At 41.6% G+C, this 15,828-nt stretch overlaps 1 protein-coding gene across 6 annotated transcripts in view; it reads left to right on the top strand.

Annotated features, from left to right (window-relative positions):
* ABCC5 (ATP binding cassette subfamily C member 5) overlaps positions 1-15,828 on the top strand; it is a 45,315-nt gene that overhangs the window by 14,052 nt on the left and 15,435 nt on the right. For 2 of the 6 annotated variants that reach the window (XM_083441850.1, XM_083441851.1), the window contains exons 3-15: positions 2,562-2,722; positions 2,981-3,136; positions 3,482-3,629; positions 7,895-8,128; positions 8,924-9,097; positions 9,893-10,040; positions 10,466-10,614; positions 11,083-11,190; positions 12,682-13,032; positions 13,905-13,976; positions 14,352-14,476; positions 14,795-14,867; positions 15,235-15,438. In XM_083441850.1, coding sequence (XP_083297976.1) covers positions 2,562-2,722; positions 2,981-3,136; positions 3,482-3,629; positions 7,895-8,128; positions 8,924-9,097; positions 9,893-10,040; positions 10,466-10,614; positions 11,083-11,190; positions 12,682-13,032; positions 13,905-13,976; positions 14,352-14,476; positions 14,795-14,867; positions 15,235-15,438 — 2,103 coding nt within the window. Of the gene's footprint in view, positions 1-2,561; positions 2,723-2,980; positions 3,137-3,481; positions 3,630-3,736; positions 7,452-7,894; positions 8,129-8,923; positions 9,098-9,892; positions 10,041-10,465; positions 10,615-11,082; positions 11,191-12,566; positions 13,033-13,904; positions 13,977-14,351; positions 14,477-14,794; positions 14,868-15,234; positions 15,439-15,828 lie in introns of those variants that run through there. The other 4 variants (XM_083441852.1, XM_083441853.1, XM_083441854.1 and 1 more) reach the window with 4 other exon arrangements.

The raw sequence follows: 15,828 nt of genomic DNA, 5'->3' as shown, positions 1-15,828 counted from the left end.
CATGAGTGCTCTCTCTCTCTCTCTTCTCCACCTTCTTAGTATGGTTTCAGAAAATGAACAGCTATAAAGGCCTTGTGATTTCCAAATCACATGTAATAGCTTCGTGTGTGGGATTATAGAGGATGATAGGATTTTCAATTACTGTGTCTCGTGGGAGCTCTGAGGCAAACTGGAGAAGGTTTTTGAAAAGTTAATCAGGGCTTGAGTAATTCACTTGAGGCTATGCTATAGCAAGTCACATTTGTGTCTCAACTGGGCTACAAGATGAAGATGCAAAATAACATCTTCGTTATGTGCTAGAGAGGCTGGTGCTTTGAGCAGAGCAGTGGCCAGGAAAATTTCAAATACTTGCCATGTTGCTGAGTGAAGAGGCAGAGTTATTCTTCTGAAGAAAAGAATGGCATGTTCTGACACCTTAACTCTCTTCAGCTCAATTTGTATTCTGTACCACATAGGCACTAGTCAAAGGTTGTGTCATACACCACCAATTGTTTAATTATATATTGGAGATTAGATTATACTATTATTCCGTTAGATTATACTGTTAGATTCTCCTGTCTGTAAAAAGTCATTAAGTCATCTGTCTTGTAAGAAAGTAAAATTATGAAGCACATCTTTAAAATACATTATTAAAAAAAGAATCTGTAAAGTATTGGGTATTCTTGCTGCTAGCAGCTTCATGTGGTATTTTAGCTTTGTGACATTCTTGTAAGTTAGTTAGTGACTTGCCCAATCCCACTTCAAGAATCAGTGGGCCGGGTTTCCTACATCCTAACTGAACACTCCTCTCCCTGTCACACGTTTGATATCTACAGATTCCCCTGTTTGAAAAAGTGAGTTTTGATAAATTAAAAAAACCTGACAATTGGTGTTTGCTATTTAATTTCAGGAGTGGTATTCTAGACCAAGGAACAATAACAGCTGGATTTAGCTCTGCCTTATTAAGGGCATCCTTTGTTGCTAGGCCTAACTTGACTACCCTAATACGGTATAGACTATGTAATGCAGCTCATGGTTTGTGATTGTTTATGTAGAAAGCATACTGTTTCTGGCCCTCCAGAGCTTGGTAATATATGCAATAACTTCTCCTTCCTTTTGAAGAATAAATACTTTTTTCCAAGTTGCATGCAGGTAGGAAGGAATTGTTGTTTCTTTAAGAGTCATGTCCGTTATGACTTTTGTAGGACAAATGGATAAAGTTATGGAAACTTTGGTGCATACATAGCAAATGTCTCTCTCCTAATGAGCAATCAGAATTTCTCCTGATTGGAGGATTTGGAATTGTTTGAGAAATGAAGTGAAAGCTTTTTGTTATTTTGAACTCCCTGATGAATTGGGGTTGGCACAGATCAATGAAATGGGTTTGCATGACACAGAATATCCTTTTCAAATTATCCAAAGCAAGCAAGTTAGAAATTCATTTTTGAAAAGCTGCTCTGGGGTGGGTGGAGAAACCACATTAATTTGCAGCTTTAACTAAATGGTGTCGCACCTGTTTCATCCAGTGTTTTGAAATTATTAACTTTGGTTGTTAACAGGATCTTGTGAAAACTGTTCTGGGTGTATGCGCTGGGTGTTGCCAGAAAGAAACAAATCAGATATAGCAGTGTACCAGATGAGAACTATTTTCATCAGTCAGGAAAGGCAGGCAAGGAAGAATGGGTCTATCAGTGGCTATTAACCATAACAGCAAAATGGAACTTCAATTTTCAGACGCATGCAACTGGAGTGAGTAAGGTCAAGGAAAAATCCTGGCAGGACATATAGAAGTCCTGGCTCCAGCTTGCTGGAAGCACCACAAAAGACCTTATTATTTTCTTATCCTAGAACTGGTATTGCCTTTTCTTAATGCTCTATAAATTCTATAATAATAATAATAAGAAGAAGAAGAAGAGGAAGAAGAAGAAGAAGAAGTAGTAGTAGTTATGGTATCTCCCCTGGAAAGCTGGAATTCTGTAGATTCTACATATGCCACTGGTTTAGGTGGTGGAGGGCTGTGTTGTAGCTATGTAGATTTCAATTCCCCAGGCAATATGGTGCCCCATGACTCAGACCCATAGGAGAAATGTCGCTTGAGGGATTATATTGCTTGAGAGATTATAATTTAAATGCAAACAACTGGTGGTCTTCAGAGTGTTTCTCTGAGGGATATGATGCAGTCTGCCAGTCACCAGATATTCAGTCAGAGGAGAAGATAAAAGATGATCTGATGCCATTCCCTCCAGCAAAGAGCAATCCTGTGGTTTTCCTATTGTAGATGGGAATGCACTAGCCCCCATCAAGCAGGGCCATGGAATTGCTTAGAATACAGGAAGGTGACTGATACAGGTTCAAACCTCTGGCCTACCTAGTTCAGCATTGTCAGCACTGACTGGCAGTGCCTAGCCATGGTTTCTAGATGGAGTCTTTCCCACTTTTACCTGGAGGTGTCAGAGATTGAAGTGGGATATGCAAAGTATGTGCTCTGCCATTCTGCTAGGATCCTTAAGATATGAAATGGACTGAGGCAGAAATAATGCTTTTTAATCCAATTTATTTGCATTCTATTTTCTCCTGTCAAGCCGTTTGAATTCCAAGATGCATTGGAAACAGCTGCTCGGGCAGAAGGTCTTCCATTAGATGTCCCAACAAATTCTCACTTGGGCGTGTTGGATAAGGGCCATCACAGAGGAAAATATCACCATGGCTTGAACTTGATGAAACCTATCCGGACTACTTCAAAGTAAGACTTTGTGTATTAAACTACAGACACAGCTGACCTGAAAATAGAAGTGTTTAGAGGTGATAGAAGCATGCTTGTTGGAAAAATAGCAACTTTGATTTTAAAAAGTGAGTTCCCACTCATACAGACAGCTAAGCTTTCTAAGAAAAAGTGGCAGCCACCATCTTGAATAATTAAATGTCTTATTTTACTTCTAAAAGCTGTAGTGTGTTTCATGCTTTTGGTTTTGTTATAATATCTCTTCTCCTCTAATTATAGACATCGACATCCAATAGACAATGCCGGACTTTTCTCCTATTTGACATTCTCTTGGCTTACTCCTCTGGCACGAACAGCCTATAAGAAAGGAGAACTGTTCACAGAAGATGTATGGTCCTTATCAACCCATGAGTCGTCAGAGGTTAACTGCAGAAGGTATGTTTTTGCTATGTTGTCTCTAAAAAGATTTGCCTTCCTTGGGATAGCCTACTGTAAGATGTTGTGTCAGGTGGTGATTGAAGGCTGTTCTGACTACTTCTTTATGGAAATTTCTCCCATCTGTTTTCTTTGTCTTTTTCCTCGCCTTCAGAAATGAACTGAAGACCATTTTGTGTGTGTGTCCTAATTAAGGGCTATGCCAGTGGCTCCCCTTTGGATCTTCTTCTTTCTCCTTCTTTCTTTATTAAAAATTTCCCACTCTTGTCCCATTTAGTTGATGTTATTTGATGTTGAAGAAAATGGAGGTGAGACTCCTTACACCTGTATTTTGTGTTGTTCCAGGCTGGAAAGATTGTGGCAGCGAGAACTGCATGAACGTGGGCCAGATGATGCCTCTCTCCGAAGTGTCGTATGGGTCTTCTGTCGCACCAGGCTCATCATTTCCATAGTGTGCTTGATGGTCACACAACTTGCTGGCTTCAGTGGACCAGTAAGTACTATCCATCCTTTGTCTAACATCCAGAGTGGGCTCCATCCCATGGCCAGTGCTAATGTATTCCAAGTTCTTGCAGAGGATCTTCGAAATGTTTTGATTAGATAGAAATATGCCTTGCAGTTTGCAGAAAATGAATAAGTCTTTTCAGAATGCTGCGGGAATCTTAAAGCTTTCAAACTGTTCTGTGTGTATGTGGCGGTTTTTATTGTTTGTACCAGGTGGCTGGATACGGGAGGGTGATGAATTTTGGGGGAAAGCAGCAAAGCAGTCCTTTGTTAGGTCACTTGCTTTGAGTGCTCTCTGCAAGAAATGGAATGGAGTGCTGGTACTAAATCACTTCTTAAGATCTGTAGGAAACAGGGCTCAGAGGATTCTCCAGAGCTAGTGTTGTTCGACTTCTTTGAAAAGGCAGTCGGATAGGTTATCCTTCTGGTGGCATGATTGGAAGACTGTAGCTGCTACTTGTAGGTGGTAATGAAGATGCAGCATGTAGGACTTGACATTCACAACATTTTTTTTTGTCGCCTGTTTGTTGCACGTGCTGTGCAAGATTTACTCTTTAACATCTTGACTAAATCTATTCTCTACAAATTTCCCTTGAGGAGTAGGAGCAGTGTTATTGCTTGTAGTACACATTTCAGTGTGCTGTTAAGCGGGATGGTTCAATGCTTGGGTAAGTACAGCTGAGGTTAATGTTAAAAACAGTCTTGTCTTTTGTCTCTCTCTTTTTAAAAATTTCCAAACCCCACTCATTTTCTTAAATCTCGAAAGTTTTCTTGCGTTCCTTGTTAAGAAGGGAGTAAGTAGTTTTTCTTGGTTTTCTTTGTTCTGTTTTGTTTGTTAATAGCTGGTGGTGGAACTTTGAATCACTTGCAAGTGGCTTTATTTGATAATGCTTTTAATTGCCAGTAAGAATGAGGTTTAATCAGAACAAGCTTCCCCCAAGAAGAGCTTCTGTCATTGTTTCACTACAGGGCCCTGTGGATGCTCTTACCTCTAGCATAGAGTCGGTAGCAGAGTTGCCCCTTATGTCTTTGGACTACATGATTCCAATCTATCGAACCCAAACTGCAAGACAGGAAGAAACTGAATAGAATATACTCTGTGCTGGATTAGGATGTACCTAATCTGTGCACATCCTCCATTACTCAGTAACCTATGTTCTCTGAATGAAGAACTCTATTAATTGACTTTGTTGTCTGGCACAAGAGAGGAATCCTTACTACCTCACTACTTTGAAACCTAATTGCTGTTCATGCTGAAATATCAGTGTTTTTTTTGTTTTTAAATCTTTTCATGTGAGAGTGGTGCTTGAAAACAGAACATCCAAATTACCCTTTTGTATTGCTAAGTAAAGATGAGCCATTTTTGCAAATTGCCATTCTCAGGAGTAAACATGGTATGCTAATGGAAAGCAGCAGTTCTTAAAATTCTTAAACATAGAGGTGTTACCGTCCATAAGTTCCTTGTATATCCAGATGTGCAATAGTCTGCCCCCCATCCCCTTTAAAGTATATTTTGTAAAAATTTCTTTCCTGGCACTGTTTTCAGACTCATGTTAACCCTTCATCCAGTTGAGACAACATGGGTTTGTCTAATGCCTGTGGAGCTCAGAATGAGATGTAACTTCTAAAAATATCTTCTATTGTGGGGGCTGCTAAGCATTTCATGTTCAGGTTTGCTCAGTCCTGCCAAAGGTATTAAATTTGGGTTTGGATGATGCTCAAAAGCAGCCTTTTCTCTTTGGAAGAACAGCAAAAGTTCCTGTTGCAGTGAAGCGCAGTTTGATTCCTCATTTAGTTTTTGAAGAAGGTGTATTGTGGGGTGTGGGGAGGGGGGTTGGTTGGAAGGGGGAGCTATTTGAGGTAAGCCTCCAACTCTTCCAGTTCAAATCCAGCCACAGCTTCCTTTGTGCTGTAAAAGCTGGATGCAGCTGGGGGGGATTTTTCTCTGTAGTGGAACCAATGACAGAAGCTGTTCTTTAGAATTTCCAGGATGGCTGTATTCTGCGATCAGAATGAGACAGTCAAGCTGGGCAGAATCCAACGCCAAGATGAAAGGTAAGGTGACGTTTATTCATGGGAATGCTTAAGATAGTCAGGCAGCTAAGGGCAGCTATTTCCATGATAGTTTTCAGAAGTAATTTCCCATACCTCTGCTAGTTTTGGTAGCTATAATTTTTGTACAGTTTTATATGATGGTATTCTCTTCATTGCTTTAACCAAAAACAATGTTATAAGATTGAAAATGTTGTCATTTCCCCTCTTAATATTGCTATAACAACTTTCTTCAAATCTTAAAAAAGTGTAAGCAACATCTCTTATTCTACACTGGAGTTTCTGATTTTGTGTGCAATAAAAAGGAACACTCTAAATTAGGGAAGAAGAGAATTCCTTCTGATGTTGCACATGCTCTGCTAGAGACTTTTCCCCCTGTACCACACCTGTCAGTGTGTTGTAAGGTTTTGGCTCAGGAGTTACTGGCTCTTCCACTGACTCAGCTGCCTTTGTAGGATTGAATGCTAGGAAAGAACCAAATACCTTCTTGCTTAAGTAACACCAAGCCAGCTGCATAGCCTGCTATGTCTTGAACATGAAGGATGTAAAGCAAGGCCAATGGAGGAGAAAGCTGGCTTACATAACCTTGAAACATGAGCTGTTGCACTTTGATCAGGAATTTGTATAAGGCTCTCTTTTTGTGCTTTTAATGGTCACTTTGGGAACATGATGGACACCTGGCTCTTAACATGTGCACGTGGAAGTGCATGGGAGAAATGCTATACAGTTGAGTTCTCGATTATGACATTCAGAGTTGACTACCTCAGGACTCACGTGCTTGTTCTGCCTCCATTTTTTAATCTGTCACTTGATGCTGGGCTTTAGCGGCTGTTACCTTTGCTTGAAGCAGTGTGCATTCGTTTCCCATCCATTCTTGTGTTGCACAGAACTCTGATTTGCAAACCTTAGTTTAGTAAAGAGGACTTCCTGCGGACTCTGAAAGCCTTCCCAAACCGCTGCCTTGGTTTCAGATTTTTGTGGTTGGCAAAGGTACTTCAGCTCTGATTAAAGAACCCTAAACGCCAGCATCTGTAGGCATCGTTGAAAAAGTCCGACTGGGAAGCCTTATCGTAATAGAGCTCTGTTAAACCAATCACGAAAGCCCACCTGGCCTTGGAAGTCTTCCTGGCTAGCCGCACAAGTTTCGCTCTTCTTCGGACTTTGTGAACAAATACTGGCTCTGCTTTTTCATGTATCGTTTAAATTCTGTGTGTATGTGAAGTTTTAACTTGGTTTTGTGTCGGAAGCCAGAATGTATGTTGGATTCAGGCCTTGTATAACTTTTCCTTGTGTGTGCAGATTTGTATGTTTTCCACAGCACCTTTCTTTTCTTTTCTTTTGTACAGTGTTTGTGAGATGTTTTTACCCATTTTAATATGGTGGCACTTTACAAAATAATAATAATAAAGTTACTGCTTCCATTTATTAGTACTTAATATTGCGATGAACGTGAGTTGTGTACTGCCCTGTGCCCCTTGGTCAGCACACGCGATGGGGGACTCGTGCTCTGGTGCTGTTTCCCTCTCTCTTTGCAGGTGGTGTTTGAAATGTGATTGCCGAGGTAAAATTGTTTTTGTCTTTTGAGGGGGGAGGCCGGGGTGGAGTGGGAGAAGGGTTGCATTTTTTTTTTTTTTAATTGTTGCTATCGCCTTTTTTATTTTCTTGCTTGTCCTTTTCTTTACTATTAAACTGCTGATGTTTATTTTCAGGAATGTTTTGCAAAATGTCCTTCTCACACTCTTCCCCAGTTCAACTGTAGGTACATTTGTTCCTTTTTATCAAATAAGCACGTTTGAAACAAAGAAATAAAACAGGTCTTAATGTCATGTGTATATCTTTTATTTTTTATTTTTAAAAAAGATGTGCTCAGTTTTTGCATAAGTACAGATTACTATAAAGAATATGATGATGGATTGCTTTCAGCTAACTGACAGATTTATGTTAAGTTAGATTACCTCAAGGAGCAGGATTGTCTTATAAACCATTGAAAAATTCCAAATTATTTCACTTGCGGGATTTTGACTTTACTGCTTGTTTTCAGCATGGATTATTTAATAGCTGTGGTTCCAAAAACTTCCAATCAACAGTACATGTTTCTTACTGGAAATGAAGTAGCTCCTTATTTCTAACTTAACATAAAACAATTAAATGGTTCCTCTGGCACATTGAGGTGTTCATGCATGTTTGCATTTCTCCCTGTAGGCCTTTGTTGTGAAACACCTCCTTGAATACACGCAGCAAACGGAGCCCAACCTGCAGTACAGCCTCTTGTTAGTTTTTGGCCTCTTAATGACAGAGATAGTGCGCTCCTGGTCCTTGGCTTTAACCTGGGCTTTAAATTACCGCACTGGGGTCAGACTGCGCGGAGCTATCCTTACCATGGCTTTTAAGAAAATACTCAAGCTGAAAAATATCAAGGAAAAGTCTTTGGGAGAGGTAGGCTGAAATGCATCCTTTTGCCATTGCAAAAAGCAAAAATACCGGGCGGTGGGGGAGAGGTGGGAGTGGGTGGTGTGGGGATGCCCCCACATACTCAGAGTAACCTGCAGTTCGAGTCAAGCAGATACAGCCCCCAGCTAGACAGTTAACTCAGGCAAGCAGTTTATGCAGAGGGCTCTGTGTGTTCCCTCCACAGCCTTAACCTGTCCCAAGTGCCTTCTGATAACATGCTGTTTAGTTGTTATCTGAACTAGTCCTGGTTAAAGTAAAGCCAGGAAGGATAACGAGACTTCTGAAGGTGGGGAGCAAAAAAGTGTCTGCTGTGCTTGCTTCAAGGAGTGTTTATCTGCAAGTGCATTTGCTCTTGCATCTCATCTTAATTGGCTTGGCGTGGGGTAGGGGCAGACTTACCTGGAAGGCCAGCATCACCCATATGAATCTCTCCAAGCTATACGGTTGGCCCTTCCTGGCCATACAATTGATGGATATCAAGTGCAGGGCTTCTTCTGCAGTAGTACTCAAATGTGGAATTCCCTTGCTGGGGAGTTTTCTTTCCCCACCTTTGGATTTGAACAGCCAGTTGGAGTTTCTTTCTTTCTTGCCGTATTGCTCCATAGCCGCCTTTTGGTGTTCAATTTTATTGACTGGTAGTTTTTTAAAACAAAATGAATTAAATTGTTGTTGTACACTGCTTTGAATGCACATGTGCAGAAAAGCTACCTGTAAATAAATCTTCTGAGGATAATGTGTGTCTCTTCTCCCTGGTCATCTTTCATTTGCATTGTGTTTCAGCTCATAAACATGTGTTCTAATGATGGACAGAGAATGTATGAGGCGACAGCAGTGGGTAGCTTGTTGGCTGGAGGTCCTATCGTTGCTATTCTTGGCATGGTTTATAACGTCATCATACTGGGACCAACAGGTTTTTTGGGATCAGCAGTCTTCATTCTCTTCTACCCAGCAATGGTGAGTAGGTGCCTATCTGCCTATGAGCTGGAGGTGTATTTAGGAAGGAAAGGTCAGAAAGTCTGCTTCAATCAAATGTGATGCGTTTTTTTATATGAGTAGCACTTCCTTTGTGTAAAGGAAAAAGCGTGTCAGCTGCATGTTGGTGGTCGCATATGAAGGTCAAACACTGATCTTCTTTGCTAGATGATACACAGAAATAAGGATCAATTACAGTTGTGGTAAATCTGCAAAGAAGTCAACCACACAAATAGATATGGCTCCCAATGCTTTTTGATGAAACTATTTAGGGAAATGTCTGTAAAAAGCATGAAGTCTAAAAACATACATTTAAAAAAAAAATACCCCATGTAATATTTAGTAAATACACACTATATAATGTTAATCATATTGCACACAGTACATCACATACAATATCTAAACAGTGTTTTAAAACTACTACAATGACTGACATATAAAAACTTAACCCAAAATTGTTTTCTAAAAAACCCCAGTCTTCTGAATAATATTACTGCATTTAGAAAGTTGTAGCTTTAAGCAAGAGAAATGAAATGTGGTTTGTTCGTGGCAGACTTTGTTATTTCCTTTTAATGCTCCCTGCCACTTATCCTGTGTCTGGATGCTTTCAGATAGCCTTCCTTCCTTCTTGGGCAGCAAGACCCCTAGAGATGAGAAAACCACCATTAAGTCACCTTGCACAGCCCTGGTGAACTTCGATTAATATGTGTTGTTTGTTGTTAAAGGTGATCCTACTGTGTCTGCTCTTTGGTTTTATGGTGCCTCTTTTCATTGCAGATGTTTGCATCCCGCCTCACAGCTTATTTCAGAAGGCAGTGTGTGTCTGTAACCGATGAGCGTGTCCAGAAAATGAATGAAGTTCTTAATTACATTAAGTTCATTAAAATGTATGCCTGGGTCAAAGCCTTCTCTCAGAATGTTCAAAGTGAGTGTCAGTTTCCTTTCTCTCCACCTCCCAACAATTTGGCAAGAAAGAGACCTTGCTAGATCATTTAGCACTCTGCTTCGGCTGCTACCTGGTCATGACACTGGAAACTTCTTTCTCACTGTTGTTGAACTTGTATGGCTGCTTGTAATGCGAGAGCCAATCTGCATTCATGCTTGGGATTGCTAGTCTTAAAAATGACGCGCTCCAGTGCTGGGCATTTTAAAACCTAAAACATAGGCATATTATTTGTCTTTGGTATTAGTACTTATCTATATCATCATTTTGTTCCATGATAAGTTTAGTTCTGGAACATATCTGTGATGTCATGACTGAAAGTTCTCTAACTAACATGGAGAGCTTCATGCATGTGCTGCGTGTTCTGCCTGTCTCATGTGTTTTGCGGTTGTGTTCTCTATTCTCAGAAATCAGAGAGGAAGAACGCAAAATCTTGGAACGTGTTGGATATGTCCAGAGCATCACTGTAGGAGTGGCTCCCATAGTTGTAGTCATTGCCAGTGTGGTGACCTTCTCTGTTCATATGATCCTTGGCTATGATCTAACAGCAGCTCAGGTAATGTTAACTTCAGACATGGGAATGGGCAGGCTGGGTGGCTGAAATCATCCTTTACCTGCTTCTGGTCTGTGACGCTTCTTCCCATTGCCATTACATTGGGTGGAGAGAGCTTTCCTCCACCTTGGTAGTTGAAAAATCGGGGGTGAACAAATAAAAGCAATAATTACCAACTTTAGGATCCAACTTCTCCTATCCTCAAGGGCCTTGACAAAATTGTCTCCACCTGTCAGTGGAATGTCAGCAGTGCGGGTGCACAAAGCACTTCAAAGGGGAGGTTATTTCACAGGGACGGGGCCACCACAGAAAAGGCCCTCACACGCACTTCTCTCTCTCTTTCCCCCCTTCATTAGGGGCTGGGGCTACAAGCAGGGTTTCTTTTGCTGATGTTAATGCTACAAGCAGGCTGATACAGGAGGAGGCAACCTTTTAAATATTGTGCTAAAAATTCTTCCATTTGTGTTTCAGGCTTTTACTGTGGTTACAGTATTCAACTCAATGACCTTTGCTCTGAAAGTCACACCTTTTTCTGTGAAGTCTCTTTCTGAAGCATCTGTTGCAGCCGACAGATTTAAGGTGAGCAGTCACAACCTTGCTACTTTAGCTCCTTTCAGCCCAAGAAGGGTGTGATGTAGACATTATTGACTTCTCTTGAAATTGCAAGATTGGCCATTTTACTGTAATATACTGACTGAAATCTTAAGGTGTGCACTTGGCTCCATTGTAAAAAGTGAGTGTAGGATTGCATCCTTCTTAAGCATAAGCCTGTAGAGAAACATGGACAGCATGTCATACATGCATTTTCAAATGTGAGGATTTCAGGCTACTGTAAGGAATATAGGTAACCATAATAGTTTATAGTATCCGTTGGTTGCTTAGAACAGTGACTTTCAATCTTCAGAAAACCATATCTGTTTCTTCTGTGGAATCCCTGTGAGTTGCAGGAGATTCTGGGGCTTATTTTAGGATGTTCAGTCCTTTGCAGTAGAGAGCTGTCCGGGCTGCTAGACCTCACCATTGTCCTGTGTGTGTTGAGAGTGCGTATCAGAACACAACCAGGATGCACATTGCAGCTTGGATATACCACACCCTCCCCTTTTTCTCTGGGCTTCTAGGAGTTTTTGGCTGGAGCCCAGCTCTTTCCCCAAAGCCAAAGCCATTTTACATATGTATGTATATATACATTTTATATGCATAAATGGCTCTTGGATCTTTAAGCTACTGCCACTTGAACGTTCAGAAATTCCTCAAGCAAGCTAGCGATTTAGCCCATTTTAATCATTTTTAATTATTTGAGAGAGCAGCAGCAGAATCATTACAAAAAGATACAAAGAGGAATCAACTGAGTTTTGCTCAGAGTAGAGTAGACCTAATTTAGTAGTCCAGTGCAATTCCCATAATTATGTCTGTGTAGGGAATTGGTATCTGAGGGAAAGGTGCATATTGGTTGGAAATAGCGGTTTAACTAACTGGAAACTGCTTGGTTTTCATTTGATTTTCTGTGCTAAACTGTTTGACAGATATTGTGGAACCTAAGAATATATGAGTATATGGATGTGGTGGAAAACATGATAAAGAGCCTCTGTACTATCCTCAGAGTTTCTTGTAACTTGTCAAATTCTTAGGCAACTGAATTTTGTGCAGGGAATTCAGCCCCCCCCCCCCCGAACACTGGCTAAGAAACATTTTGCATCCCTAAGTCTTGTGGGATTTCTAATGAGCAAACCTTTCCTCTGCTTCCTCTTGTCACTCTATGTCATCCTCCAAACCTGAAATGCAAGATGAATGGGGGGGACGGGGACGGACGATATTGAACCTAACCATATTTGTGTCCAGAGAATGGTGACTCTGCAGAAGACTCTCTGTCTGAGAACCACCACATTCATGGCTAGCCAGGCCCTTTTGTGGACCTGGAGTTAGTTTTCACTAATGAGCTACCTTTTGCTCTTCAGCTTCCTTCCACTGTATAGCCTGATGTGTGTTGCTGCGTGAGTGTGCCGTAGGCTTGTCCCCTTCCAGTCTTGACCAGGTGTCTCATCTTTGCACCTCTCTCACAACTCCTATCAGAGTTTGTTTCTAATGGAAGAGGTTCATATGGTAAGGAAAAAACCAGCCAACCCACACACCGCCATAGAGGTGAAAAATGCCACCTTGGCATGGGAATCCTCCCATGCCAGTGTCCAGAGCTCCCCAAAGATGACTCCTAAAATGAAAAAAGACAAGAAAGAGAAGGGCAAGAAAGAGAAGATGAAGTTGCAGCAACACGAGGGACAGCAGGCGATGCTAGCTGAGCAGAAGGGTCAACTCTTAGTGGACAGCGACGACCCGCCAAGCCCGGAGGAGGAGAACAAAAATGTCCATCTAGCAAATGTCCGGCTGCAGAGGGTTCTTTACAATGTTGACCTGGAAATCGAGAAGGTGAGGAATCAAAAGTCTCTCTCCTTTGCATCAGAACTTAAAAGGCTGTGTTTTGTGTTTGCGGCAAATACAGTTTCAGTACATCAGTGCAATAATACACGTATTAAGTCCTGAAAAGAGGGTCAGGCATGCTACAGAGCTGTGACCTACTATATAGCCCCACAGGAAGGGTCCATGTGAGTACTCCTATAGGTTTTCACACGTAAACACCAGTGCTGTGTATAATAAGTGAAAGGCTAAAGTGACTTCCCTTAACCACAGTGTGGAGCCAGTGGCATAGTGGTTAAGGTGCTGGACCTAGGACCCGGGAGACCAGGGTTCAAATCCTCACTTGGCCATGAAGCTGACTGGGTGACCTTAGGCCAGCCGCTCACTCTCAGCCTAACCTGCCTCACAGGGGTTGTTGTGAGGATAAAATGGGGAGGAGGGGAACTAGATATGCCACCTTGAACTTATTGAAGGAAAGGTGGAATATAAGTGTATCTAAATAAAAATTTAAAATGCAAAAACTGATGCTGCAGTCCTGTGCATGCTTACATGGGAGTAATCACCAATGTGCATAGAATTGTGCTGGTCGTTGCTTTGAGTTTACTATAGTTTGAGTTTTGTGGAAGTTGTTTTGTGGCAAGTAAGTCCAGAAGATATTGGCAACTTCCTGGCAAGGGAACTGATGTGAGACTAAAAATACTAATGCTGAGGGCAGCCTTCTCCGGTACTGCAGATTTCTTGCCTCCTTCCCTCCCCCCCTCCCAATTGTATAATCTAATATTGCCAGTGATTCCTCTCCCCACCCCTTGCACTTGTTAAGATTGCTTCCTACCATGAAATACTATTTCTGTTAGAATAACGTTTCTTTTTACGGTCTAATCTAGGGGAAACTTGTTGGCATTTGTGGCAGCGTGGGGAGTGGGAAAACCTCGTTCATTTCAGCCATTTTAGGGCAGGTGAGAAACAATCTCATGTTTTCTTATTTTTTTACACTGTCTGTTTTGCTGGCTCTGTTTGCATTCTGCCTGTGAGAGGAGCACGATATCTGTGCCACCAGCAGTTGCATTTTGCTCAATGTACCTTTAGTCCACATGATAAATAATTTATCAGACCTCAGACTTGGATCATAAACAACAAGTGAGGCATGCTTAAGATCTTTAAAAGTTTTAAATAGCTATGCATGCTGAACTTGAAACAAGCTATGCTTTTTTTGTGCTCGAGAGGTTGAGCAGGGCCGGGGGGGGGAGTATAAGAGGAAAGGAAGGAGGGAAAACCTTTCCCATACAGATGTGGAATGGCATCATTTCTCGACTTTCTTCTGCTTGTTTCAGATGACTCTGCTGGAAGGCAGCATTTCTGTGGATGGAACATTTGCTTACGCAGCCCAGCAGGCCTGGATTCTCAATGCAACACTTAGAGACAATATCCTCTTCGGGAAGGAGTTTGAAGAAGAAAGGTTTGTAAGCTGTAGTGATATACTGACAAATTGCAAATTCTCAGCCTGGTCCAGCTTGGTGCAAGTTAAAAAAGATACTCCATATGTCCCTTTATTTCCGTACTATCATTGCATGCCTTCTGAAGCAGTTTTGTAATATGTACTGCCTGCCTTAGTCTGATTAAAAGTTTGCAATTTCTGGACTTTGGTTTCTTTGGTATATTTGCTCCTTTTCTAATTTTTCATAGCTCCTTTTCAGTCCTTCCTTCCTCTGTTGCAGCTAACACCATACCTGGAAATGTTGCTGTTCACTGCTTTTTAAAAATGTGTTTTTTCCAGGTATAACACCGTGCTGAATGACTGCTGTCTCAGACCTGATCTGGCTATCCTACCTAATGGAGACTTGACAGAGGTAGGAATCTTGTTAGGCAGCCACTCTCCCAGGGCAAACAGCTCACTATAAGGCCAGGCACTCTCACAGACCTCATTTAGGTGTACTGGTCTGTTGGCCATGTCATGTTCTCTTTCTGCCTTTGACTGCACTTACTTCCCAGGAGTCACAAGCCCAGTGAGCTATAGCAGTTAGGTGGTTTGGCTCAAATGTGGAGGAAACGTAGTGCAGGCCTTTGTTGTTTTGGGGCCAATAAACACTGATTCCCATCTTGCTGGGCTATCGTGCAACTTCTCTGAGGTCTTTGGAAGAAGGACAGGATATAAATGTAATGTTTCATCTTAAGTGATAAAAAAGGAGATCCTTTAACAAAGCATCTTTAACTTAGATTGGTGAACGAGGCGCAAACCTGAGTGGGGGGCAGCGCCAGAGAATCAGCCTCGCTCGAGCTCTGTACAGCGACAAGGACATTTACATCCTTGATGACCCTCTCAGCGCCTTGGATGCCCATGTTGGAAACCACATATTCAACAGTGCAATACGGAAGCACATGAAGTCAAAAACAGTTCTCTTTATCACCCACCAGCTGCAGGTACACTTGTGGTTCTACCCTCAGCCTCTCCATCAGTTTGACGTGGGAAAAGTAAGTTTGGATGAGGGTAGGTGCCGCTGTTGAGAGTAGCTGTTAATCTGTATAGCCCAAATTGCTGATCGCTCCACAGAGGGGAAAGGTAAGAGGCATCTTCACTATCTTAAGTGTAAGTGCAGAGGGGAAGGCAGCCAAGGGAGTCTGCAGAGAGAAACCAAGGAAATGCATCCAGAATTAAATAACTGCAGCCACACGCACAGTACACCTGGTGGTTAATGTGCAGAATAAGGAAATGAGGCTGCAGCAGTTGGGTTTTCAAGTTTGGAAAAATCTAGTGGATCATAAAACAGGGATGGGCATTTTAGACAGAAATAAACTGCTTTCAAAAAAACA

The sequence above is a fragment of the Podarcis tiliguerta genome (assembly GCF_965153285.1).
Source record: "Podarcis tiliguerta genome assembly, chromosome: 5".
Classification (NCBI taxonomy): Eukaryota; Metazoa; Chordata; class Lepidosauria; order Squamata; family Lacertidae; genus Podarcis; species Podarcis tiliguerta.
This window is presented reverse-complemented; position numbering and strand designations above follow the sequence as displayed.